A 15347-nucleotide genomic window follows, 5' to 3' on the forward strand; every position below is an offset into this window, starting at 1 on the left:
GGAAGGCCTGTCTAGGTCTGCTCTGATGTCGTACTGAATCAAGGAATATAAACGTCGGGGAACTTGTTTTGAATCCTTGCCATGAGCCAGTAGAACGGTGTCGCATACGTGATATCAATTTCAGCCATCCGGTTATGAGTGCGGTCGTCAGAGCCTCCCACGAGCATACCAGCAACTTGGCCGCGGTGGTCAACAATGATAGAGCCCGAATCGCCCTGTTCAGAGAACGGTTGCTTGTCGATCACGGAAAGGACACACCACTCCAAAGAGGTCTTCACAGGTCTCCCGAGAGTGTCGTATTCACGAACAATCGAATTGATGCCGTTGCCACGACCGATAGTTACGCCACTGGATCTGCCACTCTTGAGGACGGGGAAACGCATCCACTCATTTCTCTCGAGCGAATCGGGATTGGCCAACGCTTCGAGGTCGACGAACGTTTGGGGATCCATCAGCGTTGCCTTGTTCACTATCCCTCGAATACGAAACAAGCCGCCTTTGGGGAAGCGGAACGAGCTGGCGTTTTGGTACCCAGAGCTCATACCGTAGCTAACATCCGATTCGGTCGGAGGCTCGAATTCTTCTGTCTGGCCCCTTTTGCCTGAAACAGCATAATGAGTTCCGAGTGCCATCTCTTAAAAGAGAAAAAAATCGTACGAAGGTCAATGAAGTTCAAATCCTCGATTGAAACTCCTTCTGGCATCTTTTTCATGTCAACTTCGATGATAGCCCAGTCTTCAGAATGCCCAATAGACCCGGGGTTCGGAGGATCGACATCAAAAGCCCATGGAGGAGAGTAAATTACGTGACCGAGGATTCGCTCGTTCATATTTTCCCGCTTGAGGAATTCTTCGAAGACCTTTGTATGAGCATCCCAAGAATATTGTGCAGTCTTCATATCCTCCCTCTGTTTCGCTTTGTTTTTTTTCGCCGTGTCTTCAAGAACTGTCCCCTCCTTCAATTTTACCTCTATTTGTCCGATAGTCGATGCTGCCTTCTTGATCTTCTTGTCGTCGTCCTTGATCTTATTCTTGATAGTGTCGACAGTAGCACGATATGAGGACTCTCCGAGGAGAACGATTCTGTGCTTGGAAGGATTATGTTGGACTTTGGGATTCAGGTTGTAGGTTTCGTGATTCGCAATGATCTGTTCTGAAGGCGGTGCTTTCGGGTTGAAGCAAACGTGGCGAGCCGTGAGCAAGAAGGTCCTCCCGTCTTTGCCTGGCCCTTCCTTTAGATAAAGCCCTCCAGTGCCCTCTGCCGTAGGTGTCTTCTCAGCAGCAATAGGAAGACCCAGTGTAGGAGTAAGGAGATGAAGGAAATGGGACGCAGAGGACTCGGACTCGGCAATGTCGGAATGGGTTAGGAAAGGTCCGACGCCAGTGCCCACACAAATTTCGCATTTTGCGAGCCGCATTTCAATCTCCACGTCTTTGATGCCTTTATTCTGGAGAATTTCGATGAGGGAGCCACCTAAGGCACGAGCCGCTTCCTGGGTCGGAGGGGGCTTGGGTGTTTCGAAGTCACCGGGATGTATCCCAATCCACAATACCACGGGACCGGGCTTCGGCTGGTCCCGGGCTTTGAAACGGACAACGTCAATAGAAGACCAGCAGATGGATGCTTTGTCGATGGTCCTGCATATTTCTCCCGAGAGCTCCTCCAAGATGTGATTGAGCTTATAGTCGAATACCGGCACAACTTCCATCCATGGGTGCGAATCGTTCCGTTGAAAAGCAGAGGGAATCAACCGTGGGGTTTCTCCAGAACGATACACCAACCTAGGGTGAGACCGCAGACCGCTGTAGTACAGAGACTCTTCCGCGGTAGAGCCAGGAGTCAAGCAGACTCGGTCCTTGGTAAGGAAATTGGTGGTAGGAGATTGGGACTCGGATACGCGGCCGCTAGACTCGGAAGAGCCGGAGCCACCACTGTCAAACCCAAGGGAGGAAACACCGACAGAAATGGAATCCAGAGAGGACTCATCGACGGTCGAAGTGGTTGGCGTGCTCGGGGCATCTCCCACAGCCTCGTCCGACGACATGTCTTCGTAGACACTAACAATAGTGTTAGACTTTGAGAACATTTCACAACGATGTGAAAACGTCGACTGAAATGAAATGAAACGTCAGCCTCATTGATCCAATGAGATGGAAAGCGGGGCGACTGACTTGATGTCTGAGTCTGATGAGCTGAGAACGATAGCTTGAGAGATGGGGAAGTGGAGTAAAACATTGAAGACTCCCTCGTTATATACTCGTGGGCGTAGTTAGAACCAACGCATCATCTCCGCGAGAAGACGGATAGAGTACAAGACAACGACTCTTAGGGATGAACGCGATAGAACTTGAAAACGGTCCGAAGCTCGACTCAATGCCGACCGTATTCGCCCAGAACGGTGTCACATCATTGGAGGTCACTGTGGCAACATGCGGAGAAGCCAGCCCATGTTCTAACAAGGGTCCGATCGGATTTGAACACCAACGCATAAAGTACTACACACCCATTTGAGCCGTGACATCCGGTAAGGAGTGGCGTCTGGAATATGGAAGAGACAATGATAGCAGAAACGACTGATTTGGGGTGCACCTAGTATACTCACAACTTAGGGATCACCACGGATACGAGCCACATTGGTGGGTCTGTGCTGGGGGCAGGCGCCTCGCAGAGGACGTGGGCGCTGGTCTCGGGTTGGTTCGCAAGTAGCCTGTACACGTAACACGAGAGGGTTGCACAAGACGCCATCCAGCTGGAATCATCCCATCGTTGGACGCCCACCGCCACCCAACCTGCCGCGATGGCGCGCTCGTCCTCGTCACCCTGGCGCGCCACAGACGGCATCCCTCTCGCTGGCCTCTGCGCACGCGACCATCTACGACGCGCAGACGCAGGACGATGTGCCAGGCTAGAACTCGTAGTACAAGCTCGCGATGATCACGAGCAGAAGCACACCAGTCGTGACGCATGTGATAAGTAGCTCGCTGTGGCAGCGCTGCCGCAAGGCACAATTGAAACAGAGACCGCTCATTCGACGATCTTCATCTGTCCGTTCAATCCGCTCGCCCCTGAGTAGGAAGCTTGGTCGCATGGGGCTAGGTCTCACTTCTGATGTTGTGTTTGTGCTGCTCACCTTGTAATTGAGTCAGTTGTGCTCTTGCACCTTCCATATTGGATATTGTGAACAAAGACTTCCGAGTATGTGCCTTCATGCCAGCACCAAATTCGTCTCAAGGTTGTACTTGTTCCTTGGAGCCAGTATGGAGATCAGAAACCAGATTCTCTCGTTGGGAATATCAAATTCCTCCAGCGTCACCTTAGCGTCCACGTGACTCATCCGGGGCGATATCTAAAAAGTTGGCTCGTTCTGCTGCTCATCGATCATCCCTCCGTGGCATCTTCACCGCAAACTTCATGTCTACCAGTTCGTGCCCCTTTGTTTCAAGATTTTCTATGCTAGCTGATCATATTACCAGTGCTCTCTTCGCCGTTCATCTCTGCCTGTGTGACTTTGGCCAGGGAATCACTCCGAGGACCAATGTGGGACCCAGATCCCGACTTTCCTCCCATGGGCGCATTAGAGGCAGATACTTACTACTCAGGCCTTTGTTCCCGCCCCACGCTTCTCTATCGCTCGGGGACATCGCCCTGGGTACGATCCTCCTTGGACTGGGGTCGAGACTCCAGGAGACTTCGCCCCGTTTTCGGACACAGGATGAACGTCGTCTGGAAGGACCTGGGTGGCAAAATATGTCAGACCTTGGATTCCAAGAAGGTTCTTTGGTCGTCTGTCGACGTCGTTCGTTTCACGGAAGCTGAACGCCGCCGGTCCGTGGGCCCTGTCATTCTATGGATCGGTGTCCTCCCCAACACCCTCTCCAAGGATGATGCATGCGTTTGTGCGGACGCCTGTCTGCACCTTCTCAAACAATTCGACCTCAAGGATGTCGAGGTCGAGTTCCGGTACTCCACGTATACCCGTTTTGTCCTCCCGACCCTCCACAAACCCGCCACTGACGGAGGGAGCACCGACGATTTTCATGCGCAGCTCACTCCGCTTATCGGGAACTCCATCGCCGCTGAAGACGCCAGCCATGGCCAAGGTTCCGTGGGACTGTATCTTGCTGAAGGCGGCGACAGCGACTCCATCCTACTCCTCACAGCCCGTCATGTCCTTTTCCCGCCGGACACAGGACTCAACGTCGCCTACGACTCCCGTCATCTGGATCCGGGTGTAGATCGTCGTAAAGTAGTTCTCCTTGGCGATAAAGCTCATGCCGACCTCCTCGTATCGATCAAAAAGAAGATCGGCCGGCTCGCCTGTGAGGCGGAGATGTATCAAGGAAGGATCAACGAATGGCAGCAGAGCCTCCAGCAGGGTGATACCACTGTGTGCTCCCAGGAAGATCTGGAACGCGAGACATCACTCGTGGCGGGGAAGAACGAGGCCATCGAGGCACACGTGCCACTTTACACAGAAGTCCGAAAGGAGTGGAGGTCACCTCGACGCCGTGCCTTCGGCCATATCATCTGCTCTCCACCCATCACTACTGGTACAGGCACGCAGAGCTTCACCGAAGACTACGCCATTGCCGCGGTTGATAAGGCCAGGATGGAAAAGGGTGCATTCCACGGAAATGTGATCGACCTCGGTAACGCTCCTTGCTACTTTGCAAGATCGCCGATATTTACCATTCTGTATAGGGATGAACATTAAGCCCGTTGATTTCATGAGAAGGATGGAAGGTTGCACCAAAGACGGTCTCGATTTCACGTATCCATCCCTCAATCGGCTCTTTCCCCTTGAGGGTATACTCCCGGAGGAAATCATGCGCGAGCCAGACTTGCTCGACCTTCATGATCTCCCTTGTCTCTCGGTCCTCAAGCGCGGTAGCGCAACAGGGGTAACCACCGGCCGCGCGAACGGTGTCTTCTCCTACGTCCGGGAGTATTTCGACAACGGCACCCACCGGACGTCGATGGAGTGGGCGATCCTCCCGCATGATGCGGATCGAGGACCTTTTGCCGCACCTGGCGACTCGGGTGCTGCCGTGGCCGACGCACTCGGACGCATTGGCGGCCTCATCACCGGAGGTACAGGGAGCGGGGACGGGAAGGTATCGGATGTCACGTACGCGACGCCGTTCTTCTGGCTGCTCCCTCGCGTCAAGGAAAATGGGTTCCCAAATGCCCACCTTGATTTGGTTGCGTTTTAGGGGTATCAGCCTGCCGATGGTGGTATGCATCGTGTCGGTCTACTGCTCGAACAGCTCAGCCTACATCGAGTGTCAGCTGTTGTAACAGTAGTATGAATGTTTCGGCCCGCCCATCTCATGATAAACAACCCAATCACGTTGCTGTGACTCGCCTGTTCGATGGGAAAGCCCATCCATGGCTCCTGCTCCAGTAGACTCTGACGGAGGCGGATGCGGCCGTGTGCTACATAGGAGGAGGCCGTCAGCGCTCGCCGCGGTACTCCCCGTAGCCTAACTAGACTTACTGGCCAATGTCCCTTATAGCATTTGGGCGCTGTTCTCTTTCTCGACGTTGTGTTGCTGACTGTCAGCTCTAGTGCAAGGCCGGGACTCAAAGAGTTGAAGAAGAAGGTGGCCAAAGCCAGACGGAGTCGAATCCACACCGGTCAGCTGATCTCGATCAATCGAGAGTGGGCACATACTCCGAGGAGACGCCACCACTTTCCTCCCATCCCTCACTCCAGCCGCGCCCCATTGACTGTATGCCTGTGCTCTTCTATGTTCTCTCTCGCATGGTGCACACCCGCCCAGTCCGATACTCATGCAAGACCGCAAGCTTGGAGTCTTAGCGCGGGCAGTCGAGGACAATACCCGCGGTCTGCGCACCCAAAATACAACTTCAATGTCGACCTCGGACAGGCAAGGCTGGTAGATGCGAACTCTGGAGGTTGTTTGCTACGTTGGAGGTCTTCGCAGCTCGTACTATACGTGCGGCACACGGACGAGAGTGCCGGCTCCTGCGTGCACAAGAGCTTGGGCGATGAATCAAGTACGTTTCGACCGTCATACACCTTCGGTTGACCACACTAATTGTATTCTGCGGAGCCAGCGCGGGCGACCAAGCGATGGGAAACTCTTGAGCATGATGATACTGTAAGACTTAGCCATGACTCTCGGTTCGTCCTCGCCTGTCCATCGTTATCAGTACTAGTTTTGACATTCTCATGTGCGTTCGTTCCTCCTACCCCCCATCAAGAGCTGGCCGTATGCCGCCATCCTCGGCAATATGCCTAAGCTCTGGCAGATCCCACCTGTGAGCAACACGAAGTGGGTGCGTACGGACCACTTTTCTGCAAGCCCAAAAGGTTGACTACGCGGACAGGACGCCACGGAGCTGTCTCAGTGTGAGCGTGCTTCAACCTCGCGACGCGGCTTCCCGCAGACGGCGTCCATCTCGACGAGATTGGCTCCCAGTGCCACTTCATTTTGGGGAGAGAGCAGTCTGGAGACGGTCATGGAGCATTTCACCACACGAGGTTCGCTATCACGAAGCTCGACATTAGGATGACGCTCCCCGCGACGGACGCGCTGCTCGCGCAGCAGCAGACGGACTACGGGAGCGTGGCGATGACATCAAGATGTGCGTCGGTATCATTGTCTAGGAGCTCATGGACAAGGTCAGCTTGGGCGCGCGGCGACTGGGGTCAACACCAAGGATATCGGCAGACGCGTCGCGCAGTACTCGTGAGTGCCAATCACGTTCCCGGTCAAATTATACAGTATCTGCAGAAGAGCCTACCTACAACTTGTGGGTGGCGCTCTGAGCGTGTCTTTCCCGGGCGAAGGAAGGCATATTGGATTTATGTATTGTGCTGTGTGAAGTATTCTTATAGGACGAGGTGAGTGGTCGCCACACCTTGCTGTTGGACGAACGCAAGCTCGCCAACAGACTCTCGCAGGATTCTAACTTGGGTCCTTGCGCACGATGGCATCATTGCTGCTTTCTCTGAGCGGGCTTCATGTCGTTCTCACGAAACTTGATCTGGATACATGATAAAGAAACGTAACGCCCTATGTATTGTGGCGATCTTCCGCCATCCACTCATAGTTTATGACACCGATGGTGCGACTGGAAGGTCGTTTCGCGCTACTTCCGTGTCTCCCCCCGGCCTGCAGGGCGATGGCCTGTGTAATGAACACGCGATCGCTCGAAGCACCCGGGCTTGGTCAGCACGTTGAGGGAAGATGTGTCAGACGAGCCACCCATAGACTCTGACCAGCACGTCATCTCACAGGATATCCAATTGCGAAGTTTCCTTGTGGGAGCACACATATGCTTATAAGGGGGAGGGGATAACACAAACATAGATCCACACTCAGGTCGTCCTGTAATCGCTCTCACCTCCTCTGTATCCTCTTTGCAAACATGTCTGCACGCCCTCTGATTGTTGTCGCTGGTGTTGGTGCTGGAAAAGGTAAGTTTCTTCGGTTCCCTTGCAGGAGCGAGCCAAGGCTGACATTTCCGTGCAATATCCAGGCACTGGTGGATCGACCGCGTGAGACCCCACTCTCATGTTTCCCAGCGCACGCGACGATGCTGACCACGGACCCGCCACCGACAACAGTCGCCTCTTCGCGAAGGAGGGCTACCGCGTCGCGCTCATCGCCCGCGGCGCCGACTCGCTCAACGCACTCGCGGCCGAGATCAACCAAGCAGGCGGCGAGGTGCGTACTCCACACCCTGGGACTCCGCCGACGTCGTCCACTGACGCACCCCTGCGCGGGCTCCGCAGGCGGCCGCGTTCCCGATCCCCGAGTACTCGTACAAAGGCGTGCTCGTCGTCTTCGACAGCATTCTCTCCCACACGTGGCCCTCCCCGGGCGCGACTGAGCTCCGCGTCGCGCTCTGGAACGCGAGCGCGGGCGCGTTCAAGAACTTCCTCGACGTGACGGAGGAGGACATCCAGAACTCGGTGAACCTGAACGTCGTCGCGTCCTTCGCGTTCTCGCGCCGCGCCGTGCTCGCGTTCAAGGAGAACACGTTGGACGCGAACGGGGCGCGCGGGACGCTGCTGTTCACGGGCGCGACGGCGGCGATTCGCGGGAACACGTGGACGAGCGCGTTCGCGGCGGGCAAGTTCGGGCTGCGGGCGTTGAGCCACAGTCTCGCGAAGGAGTTCGGGAAGGAGAACATCCACGTAAGCGAGTGCGGCTTTTCTCGAGCGGGAGGGTGTGCTGATGGAACTCCGCGCGGACAGGTCGCGCACGCGATCATCGACGGAGGTGAGTTGACTGTGCCAGAAGGTTATGAAAGTGGTCCGGTTCTGACTGCTTCGGGCAGGAATCAGTGTTGAAGCGCGAGCGTCACGGGTCGAGAGAGAGAATTAATGAAAGAAGTGGGTAGAATACATGGTGGTAGAAGTGTCTACAGCTACAGGAACGAGTCGGTGGACGAGTCTGTAGATAAGGTTCAGAGTCCGACCGGAGAAGCCCGAAGTACGAGGCGCTCTACTTTAACAATCAGCACCGATAGGTCCAAGCCCCTCGAGGAGGGCCAGGAGGAAGCGAACGTTCGTCTCAACCCCGACGCGATCGCAAAGGTACGCAAAAGTGGCTGTTTCGTCGATGACTTTCCGCGCTCAACGACGCACTTAGACGTACAAGCACCTCGTCGAGCAGGATCGCTCCAGCTGGTCTTGGGAGATTGACTGTCAGTCTTGCTTTCATCCATGCAGACAACGCATACTCATCAGTTTTCCTCTCAGTGCGTCCCGCTCACGAGAAGTGGTGAACGCGATTAGGGACCGGTAGCAATACTGTTTGGGCGCGAGTGTAATGGTAGTGAATTCTGGAATTACCTGCATCTTGCAATCTCGGAGTCATACGTATGAGCTCATCGCTATTTGTACGATTCTCGCACGCGCGTGCACGCACATTGAAGTGGCGTTCTGTGAAGTCAAGGATATAGGATGCTGGGACCACGAACAGACGCAACATATCTCGCAACTCGGCAAACGAGTGCGGCAGCTTGAGAACTCTGCGGTAGGCTGGGGGTCGCAGAACATAACTCTAGATTGCGAAACTTCCGAGCCCTACAGTCATTTTCTCTACACAAGCGTTATTCCTGACTTGCACCTCCACAGCCAATCCGCCTCCATTTCGTCTATGCACTCCGGGAAGACATGCTCCATCATCTCAAACCACGGATCCGCGTCGGGTCCCTCACGATCCATGACCAACCACGTCGCCTTCAGTGCCTCCCACGGACGCGGCGCCCACGCTGCAAACTCCCAATCGAGGATGCACACCGCCGCGGTCCCCGAACGCCAGCCCGCCAGCCCTCCCGGTAGAAGCACGTTTTTGGGCTGCAGGTCCTCTTGGTAGAAGACGATGGGGACGTCCGGACGTTCCATGACGGGCCGGATGAGGGGACGGAGGGTGGAGGCTAGCTGGGGCTTGTCTAGCCCGAGCCAAACTTGCTCGTAGAATTCGAGGGGGGTTGCGAACAGACGAGGGTCGTCTTCGAGCCAGGAGACGCGGGGGTCCTTGATGGGCGCACCGGCGACGTTGCAGATGCGGTCGCAGCCGCCCGCGGTCTGACGATGCATGCTTTCGAGCTGCTGTCGCAGCTCGGCAGAGATGCGTGCCATGTCTGGCGGGGTGAGATCGTCCCATACGGCCCCGCAGTCTTGACCGTCGATGTGGTTCATGAGGATATAGGTGGAGGTCGTGCTCCAGGCGTGGTCCAGAAGGGTCGGCGTGTTGATGCCCTGGAGCCTGCTCGCGAGGCGCAAGGCTGCGATTTCGTTGCTGTTGTCTCCTTCTATCCTTTTCAACACGAGTTTGAACGGGAGAAAGGAGATGGTGGGAGAAGTGATCCCGTTGGGACGCCACCCGCGAGCATAGTAGGAGGCAATCCGTGAGTACAGATAAGCCCTGATGCTCCTAGGAATAACGTATAAGATGGTGCGGAGCGCAACATGCCCCGGGGAAAGCGCCATTGACGAGAAGTGTTTGGTCAGGGTCAATCTGCGGAGGTTGAGAACGGACACGCAGTGTGGCGTCTGGAGGCAACCAGGTGCTTGTTACAGTCACATCGTTTCCCGGTAAACTCCGACCTCGCGCGAGCGCCGGCGCGTTCAAGACCTTCCTGCAAGTGACGGAGGAAGGCATCCACAACTCGGTGAACCTGGACGTCGTCGCGTCGTTCGCGTTCTCGCGCAGCGGCGGCGCCCTGGCGCTTAAAGAGAACGCGCTGGAAGCCAACGGCGCGCGCGGGACGATGCTGTTCACAAGCGCGACGGTGGCGACAAGTTCGCGGGAATATGTGAACGAGCGCGGCGAGTTCGGGCTGCGGGCATTGAGCCACAGCCTGGCGGGAATTCGGGAAGGAGACTCCCATCCATGCGAGCGATTGTGGTTTTCTTGAGTGAGTGAGAGGGTGTGCTCAGTGCTGATGGAACCCGCTCACCACGTGGTGAACGCGATTAGGGACTGGTAACAATACTGTTCGAGCGCGAGTGTAATGATAGTGAATTCCGGAATTACTTGCATCCTGCAACATCGTACAACATCGTACAGCGAGAGAACAACAGTCAATATGATGGCCTTCACCACTTTTCATGGGCAGGGCGCACTGGGGGGCACTCGCTGTTAACGACTTGCTGTGTGGGATGCGGGAATAAAGCGACTTACAGTCAAGCTCCCAAGTCCACACGGAGCGGTCCTGCTCGGCGAGGTACTTGTACGTATGCGCGATCGAGTCCGGGTTCAGCCGCACGTCCCCCTCGACCTTGCCGTCCTCAACTGGCGCTGCGCGGTCGGTCTGGATCGCGCCATCAATGATGGCGTGCGCGACGTGGATGTTCTCCTTCCCGAACTCCTTCGCCAGGCTGTGGCTCAACGCCCGCAGCCCGAACTTGCCCGCCGCGAACGCGCTCGTCCACGTGTTCCCGCGGATCCCCGCCGTCGCGCCTGTGAACAGCAGCGTCCCCCGCGCGCCGTTGGCGTTAACTGCGTTCTCCTTGAACGCCAGGATGGCGCGGCGCGAGAACGCGAAGGACGCGACGACGTTCAGGTTCACCGAGTTCTGGATGTCCTCCTCCGTGACGTCGAGGAAGTTCTTGAACGTGCCCGCGCTCGCGTTCCAGAGGGCGACGCGGAGCTCGGACGCGCCCGGGGAGGGCCACTTGTGGGAGAGGATGCTGTCGAACACGCCGGTGACGGCCTTGTACGAGTAGTCGGGGACCGGGAAGGGCGCGGCCTGAGGGGCGGACGGGTGACGTCAGAGGGGGGCGGTGGGCGAGGGGGTCAGCACGCACCTCACCGCCAGACGCGTTGATCTCGTCGGCGACCTTCTTGAGCGAGTCTGCGGTGCGCGCAACGAGCGCGACGCGGTAGCCCGACTTGGCAAAGAGACGGCTGCGCACGCAACTGTGAGTATGTGCGCCCTTGCTCAGTGCGTGCAGACTCACGCAGTGGAACCTCCGGTGCCTGGACGCGAAAGCACTGAAGTCAGCATTTCTCGGCGTGCATTATTGCGTCATAGACACGAACCGCGACCGCCGCCGACACCCGCAACAACAATCATGGGGCGCGCTGACATGGTGAGCAAAGTGGCGAGGTTGAAGATGTGGAGGGTGAAGAGGGCGATGAGCAGTGGTGGTGGAGAAGACGGAATGCTGGCTGACTTCATATACGTCGTGCAGGCCGTGTCTGCGCCGTGCATCGTAATCCGCAGATGACAAATCCTCTCCCAATGCTGACGACGCGCTGACCGCCAGCGCCTCAGGGGGGAGCCAATCAAGCTGTCGAACGCGCCGGCGACCCCCTTGCAACTTAAGAGCAGGCATGGACCGGAAATGAGACGGCGCTCGAGGACGGGGGCATGCTCGACCTGCGCGTGCAAGGGATCCGTGGAGTTCAGCGTACGCCGCAGAGGGAGGGACGGGCGCTACTAGCACTGCTCCTAAAGCGGAGTGTAAATGATGTGGGAGTTCTCGCGCGTGAACCTGATCGGTTTCCTCTCTCCGGGGAGACTCTCCCACTTAATCGCACTCCTGCCAACGTTTCTGGCCCACCCTCTACTCCCTTTTGTACGTTGAGGGGCTCTCTGGATTGCCCTGGTGTGGCGGCTCAGCGGCGCGGCCCCCCGGGCGCTTGTCTTTTCTCTTCCCCCATGATTAGACATTGTCCGACGGATAGACCGTCCTTCGCGGCCTTGACTGTCCCCCATCCATGCAGCAAACCTGCGCGTCAGCGTTCCCTGCGATCCTGAGGGGGCACACGGGCCGTGCGCACTGCAGAGTACGTACGTGCAAGATCGACAGCCTTTAGCGCGCTAGAAAGCACCTGTTCGGCCAGGCGCTCGTGCCCCGTCCCTTGTACATTCGAACCGCACTGTACGAGGCATTGGGTGGTTTTGAATCCGACCTTCCCCGGCGCCTGCTGGATAGTGTGTGTGCGCGCCTTCCAGTCCTCCGATGGATCTCTAATATGGAAATACTCTGAGATGTCGGAGGGAGGCACCGTCGGCGGTGCCAAATCCATGATCCCACCGGCGCAGATCCGGTGTCGTACTTCCCCGGCGAGCTCTTCCGCCTCCCGAAATCGCGAGTGACGTCCGCATAGGCTCCGCACCAGCGCGGGCCGCTGGGAGTGCTATAAGTCCATTCATCGGTTTTGCAGCTGGGCGGCGTCGACGGGGAAGACGGTGTACGTCGGCGTGCACGACAAGGGCGGGCACTTTGCCGCGTTGGAGGTCCCCAAGGTCCTCGCCGGAGACGTGTCCAAGATGTACGGGAAAGGCTCAGGGGCATTCGGGGTGGTTCCCGGGAGTATTGAGACGGTTTATTGGTGCTCATCGACATCGGCTGCCATGAGCGTTTGCCTCTGCATGCCGTCTCATGCATGACTATATACCCATAGGCATGAACTCGAACTTCTCGCTGGGCATGGTGCGAGACGCATTGGATGATCCCCGGAGTGCACGCGCATGCGGGTATCACACGCTCGAATCCAAGCACAGTAACAGATGGATGTGACGTCATTTAAATGACGAGAACCATCAAACCTTCGACGCAGACGCGGCTTCGCTGAACTCCGCCTTCGAATCGTGGCGTCGCAATCGTCGCAATCTGTAAGCGGATGGCGGAAGAGCGGCAATAAATACATGACGTGGTATGGCGTTCGATACATATTATCTTTTGACCCTGCTTTCCACGAAGACAAATGCCCACAGGAGACTTCAGAGCGCCGCCGTGATACCGCTGTACGCAGGCTTCTTCTGCAGGTTCTGCAGGACCACTGGCGTCAGCGTGGTCCACAAATAAGACCTAAAGCACTCATACCTGGTTCCAAGGGCACGCCTCGCCCTGACCGGAGAACGTGCCCGGCACCCACGAGTACTGCACCACGGCGCGTCAGCATCTCAAGCGACCACTCCCACCGCCGCCCGCGCGCTCACCTCGTCCGTGAAGTCCCAGACGGTGATGCCGACGCACCCCTTGACGTTCATGCACGCCTTCACGACGTTCTCGTAGTCCGTCTCCTGCTGTGCGAGCAGCGCGTTCGTCGCGGGCAGCGTCATCCGGATGTCAAGCTCCGTGATCGCGACCTCGAGCCCGAGCGCGGTGAACTGCTGCATGACCGTCTGCAGGCTCGTCGGCACCTGGCCGACGATGAAGTGGCACTGGAAGCCGATCCCGTCGAGCGGCACGCCCGCGGCGAGCAGCGACTTGGCGAGGCTGAGGAGCGCGGTCGCCTTCGCGCCCGTGTACTCGATGTTGTACTCGTTGATGTACAGCTTCGCGCCCGGGTCCGCCGCGCGCGCCGCCTCGAGCGCGATCTGGACGTAGGACGTGCCGAGGGTGTTGTAGAACACGTCGGAGCGCCAGGTGCCGTCGTCGTTGAAGGGCTCGTTGACGACGTCCCACGCGTACGCCTGGCCCTTGTAGTGCGTGAGCAGCGTCGAGCAGTGCGTCTGGATCACGCTCGTGAGCTGCGCGGCGGAGAAGCCGCCGCTGGACACCCAGCTCGGCAGCTGGTTGTACCACACGCAGTTGTGCCCGCGGAGGAGCTGCCCGTTTGCCTTGGCGAGGTTCGCGATCTGGTCGCCGGACGAGAAGGTGAAGTCGCCCCGCGACGGCTCCGTCGCGTCCTGTCCGCGCCGTCAGCCTCCGGCTTCGTTCGCTCGGCCAGGGACGGAGAGGAGGCAAGCACGCACCCACTTCATGCTGTTCGCGGCTGTGAGCTGGCCGAACTCGGACTTGTTGTCGAGGATGGCGGTGTACGCCTTGTTGGTCAGCTCGCTGTTGTCCGTCGCGGTCCCGAAGTACTTCTTCCCCGCCGCCTGGGCGAGCTTGTTCAAGCCCGTCGCGGTCGACGTGGGCGCGGTCGACGTCGGGCTCGAGCTACTAGTGGTTGTTGTTGGGGGCGCGGACGACGACTAGGCAAAGTCGAGGTGAGCACCGACAGCGACACACAGACGGAAGACGACAGGCGGCGGGACTCACGGATCCGGGGAGACACTGCGAGAAGTAGGGGTTAAGGACCGTGCAGACCGTGCCGGAGACGCAGGTCGTCGGGCCTGTCCAGCCGATCCCACCACACTGGCCCCACTCTGCCGACTGGCCGAGCGCGAAGGGCAGGAGCGCGGCGAGGGTGGCGAACGTCGTTGTGAGCTTCATGGCCGCGAGTGTCGTTGTGGCGAGCGCCACGGAGAGGGATGGGTGGGGATGGTTAACCGAATGTCGAAACGCCAAGAGCCTTGGCCCCGTCCGTTTTATACACTCCCCACACCACCTGGCTCCGCGGGCAGGCTTCGCGACGCCCGAGCACGCGTCCTCGAGGCGTAGTGGGATCCCGTAGGTCCCGAGGCAGGCGCTCAGGCGGCGGGCAATCCTCGACGGAATGATGGAGACACGTGTGCCGGCGTATGTAGTCCGAGCAGACCTAGGGGATTTCTGTCGAGCGCAAGTGTATCGTGCTGTCAGCGTCGCGCCGTCGAACAGCGTTGTGGCCGCTGAAGAGCATGCGTACCTAGGTCCTTGTGATCCGTAGAAAAGGACCGTGACGCAACGGACACAAGCGGATGAATGTCGGATGCCTCGACCAGTCCCGACCTCGTTGTGCGGTACCGACGCGAACGGTCACCAGGCCGTGGTTCGGCGTAATGCGCCAAAAATACGCCCCTGCGCAAAGCGACCGCGTTCGGGCGTATGCGCTTGTGCCAAGTTTAACGCATGTCCTGGAGAGATGCATCAACGGTGTGCGTCTGCAGCGGCGGCGACGAGGCGGAATGAACATACCGTCGACGACAGGGACGTCGAAGTTCTCCCGGCCGGCGTGCGCGGAAACGACACGGACGGGGGAGAA

General features: G+C 57.8%; 7 protein-coding genes across 7 annotated transcripts; 3 read left to right on the plus strand and 4 right to left on the minus strand.

Annotated features, from left to right (window-relative positions):
- Nucleotides 1–38: 38 nt before the first annotated feature.
- On the minus strand, nucleotides 39–2044 carry BXZ73DRAFT_38768 (uncharacterized protein; the record flags this gene model as incomplete). The annotated part of the gene is made up of 2 exons (XM_048018251.1): nucleotides 39–537; nucleotides 609–2044. The coding sequence occupies 2 exons, from the start codon at nucleotides 2042–2044 to the stop codon at nucleotides 39–41; spliced, it is 1935 nt and encodes a 644-aa protein (XP_047883047.1).
- Nucleotides 2045–3565: 1521 nt separating this feature from the next.
- BXZ73DRAFT_38417 (uncharacterized protein) lies at nucleotides 3566–5213 on the plus strand (the record flags this gene model as incomplete). The annotated part of the gene is made up of 2 exons (XM_048018185.1): nucleotides 3566–4649; nucleotides 4702–5213. The coding sequence occupies 2 exons, from the start codon at nucleotides 3566–3568 to the stop codon at nucleotides 5211–5213; spliced, it is 1596 nt and encodes a 531-aa protein (XP_047883048.1).
- Nucleotides 5214–6258: 1045 nt separating this feature from the next.
- On the plus strand, nucleotides 6259–6720 carry BXZ73DRAFT_96044 (uncharacterized protein; the record flags this gene model as incomplete). Its single annotated transcript, XM_048026967.1, has 4 exons — nucleotides 6259–6303; nucleotides 6355–6376; nucleotides 6415–6593; nucleotides 6655–6720. 4 exons carry the CDS (start codon nucleotides 6259–6261, stop codon nucleotides 6718–6720), a joined length of 312 nt encoding a protein of 103 aa, XP_047883049.1.
- Nucleotides 6721–7398: 678 nt separating this feature from the next.
- Nucleotides 7399–8763, plus strand: BXZ73DRAFT_96045 (NAD-P-binding protein; the record flags this gene model as incomplete). Its single annotated transcript, XM_048026968.1, has 9 exons — nucleotides 7399–7447; nucleotides 7510–7528; nucleotides 7598–7697; nucleotides 7766–8170; nucleotides 8231–8255; nucleotides 8321–8342; nucleotides 8506–8572; nucleotides 8628–8682; nucleotides 8738–8763. 9 exons carry the CDS (start codon nucleotides 7399–7401, stop codon nucleotides 8761–8763), a joined length of 768 nt encoding a protein of 255 aa, XP_047883050.1.
- A 316-nt stretch (nucleotides 8764–9079) lies between these two features.
- BXZ73DRAFT_39062 (protein kinase subdomain-containing protein PKL) lies at nucleotides 9080–9973 on the minus strand (the record flags this gene model as incomplete). Its single annotated transcript, XM_048018307.1, has 1 exon — nucleotides 9080–9973. One exon carries the CDS (start codon nucleotides 9971–9973, stop codon nucleotides 9080–9082), a length of 894 nt encoding a protein of 297 aa, XP_047883051.1.
- A 609-nt stretch (nucleotides 9974–10582) lies between these two features.
- On the minus strand, nucleotides 10583–11577 carry BXZ73DRAFT_38931 (NAD-P-binding protein; the record flags this gene model as incomplete). Its single annotated transcript, XM_048018280.1, has 4 exons — nucleotides 10583–10608; nucleotides 10668–11235; nucleotides 11294–11405; nucleotides 11525–11577. The coding sequence occupies 4 exons, from the start codon at nucleotides 11575–11577 to the stop codon at nucleotides 10583–10585; spliced, it is 759 nt and encodes a 252-aa protein (XP_047883052.1).
- A 1641-nt stretch (nucleotides 11578–13218) lies between these two features.
- On the minus strand, nucleotides 13219–14659 carry BXZ73DRAFT_96047 (endo-1,4-B-xylanase A; the record flags this gene model as incomplete). Its single annotated transcript, XM_048026969.1, has 5 exons — nucleotides 13219–13266; nucleotides 13322–13378; nucleotides 13438–14130; nucleotides 14197–14418; nucleotides 14486–14659. The coding sequence occupies 5 exons, from the start codon at nucleotides 14657–14659 to the stop codon at nucleotides 13219–13221; spliced, it is 1194 nt and encodes a 397-aa protein (XP_047883053.1).
- Nucleotides 14660–15347: the final 688 nt, after the last annotated feature.

Source organism: Epithele typhae (genome assembly GCF_022376455.1).
Source record: "Epithele typhae strain CBS 203.58 chromosome Unknown BXZ73scaffold_2, whole genome shotgun sequence".
Classification (NCBI taxonomy): Eukaryota; Fungi; Basidiomycota; class Agaricomycetes; order Polyporales; family Epitheliaceae; genus Epithele; species Epithele typhae.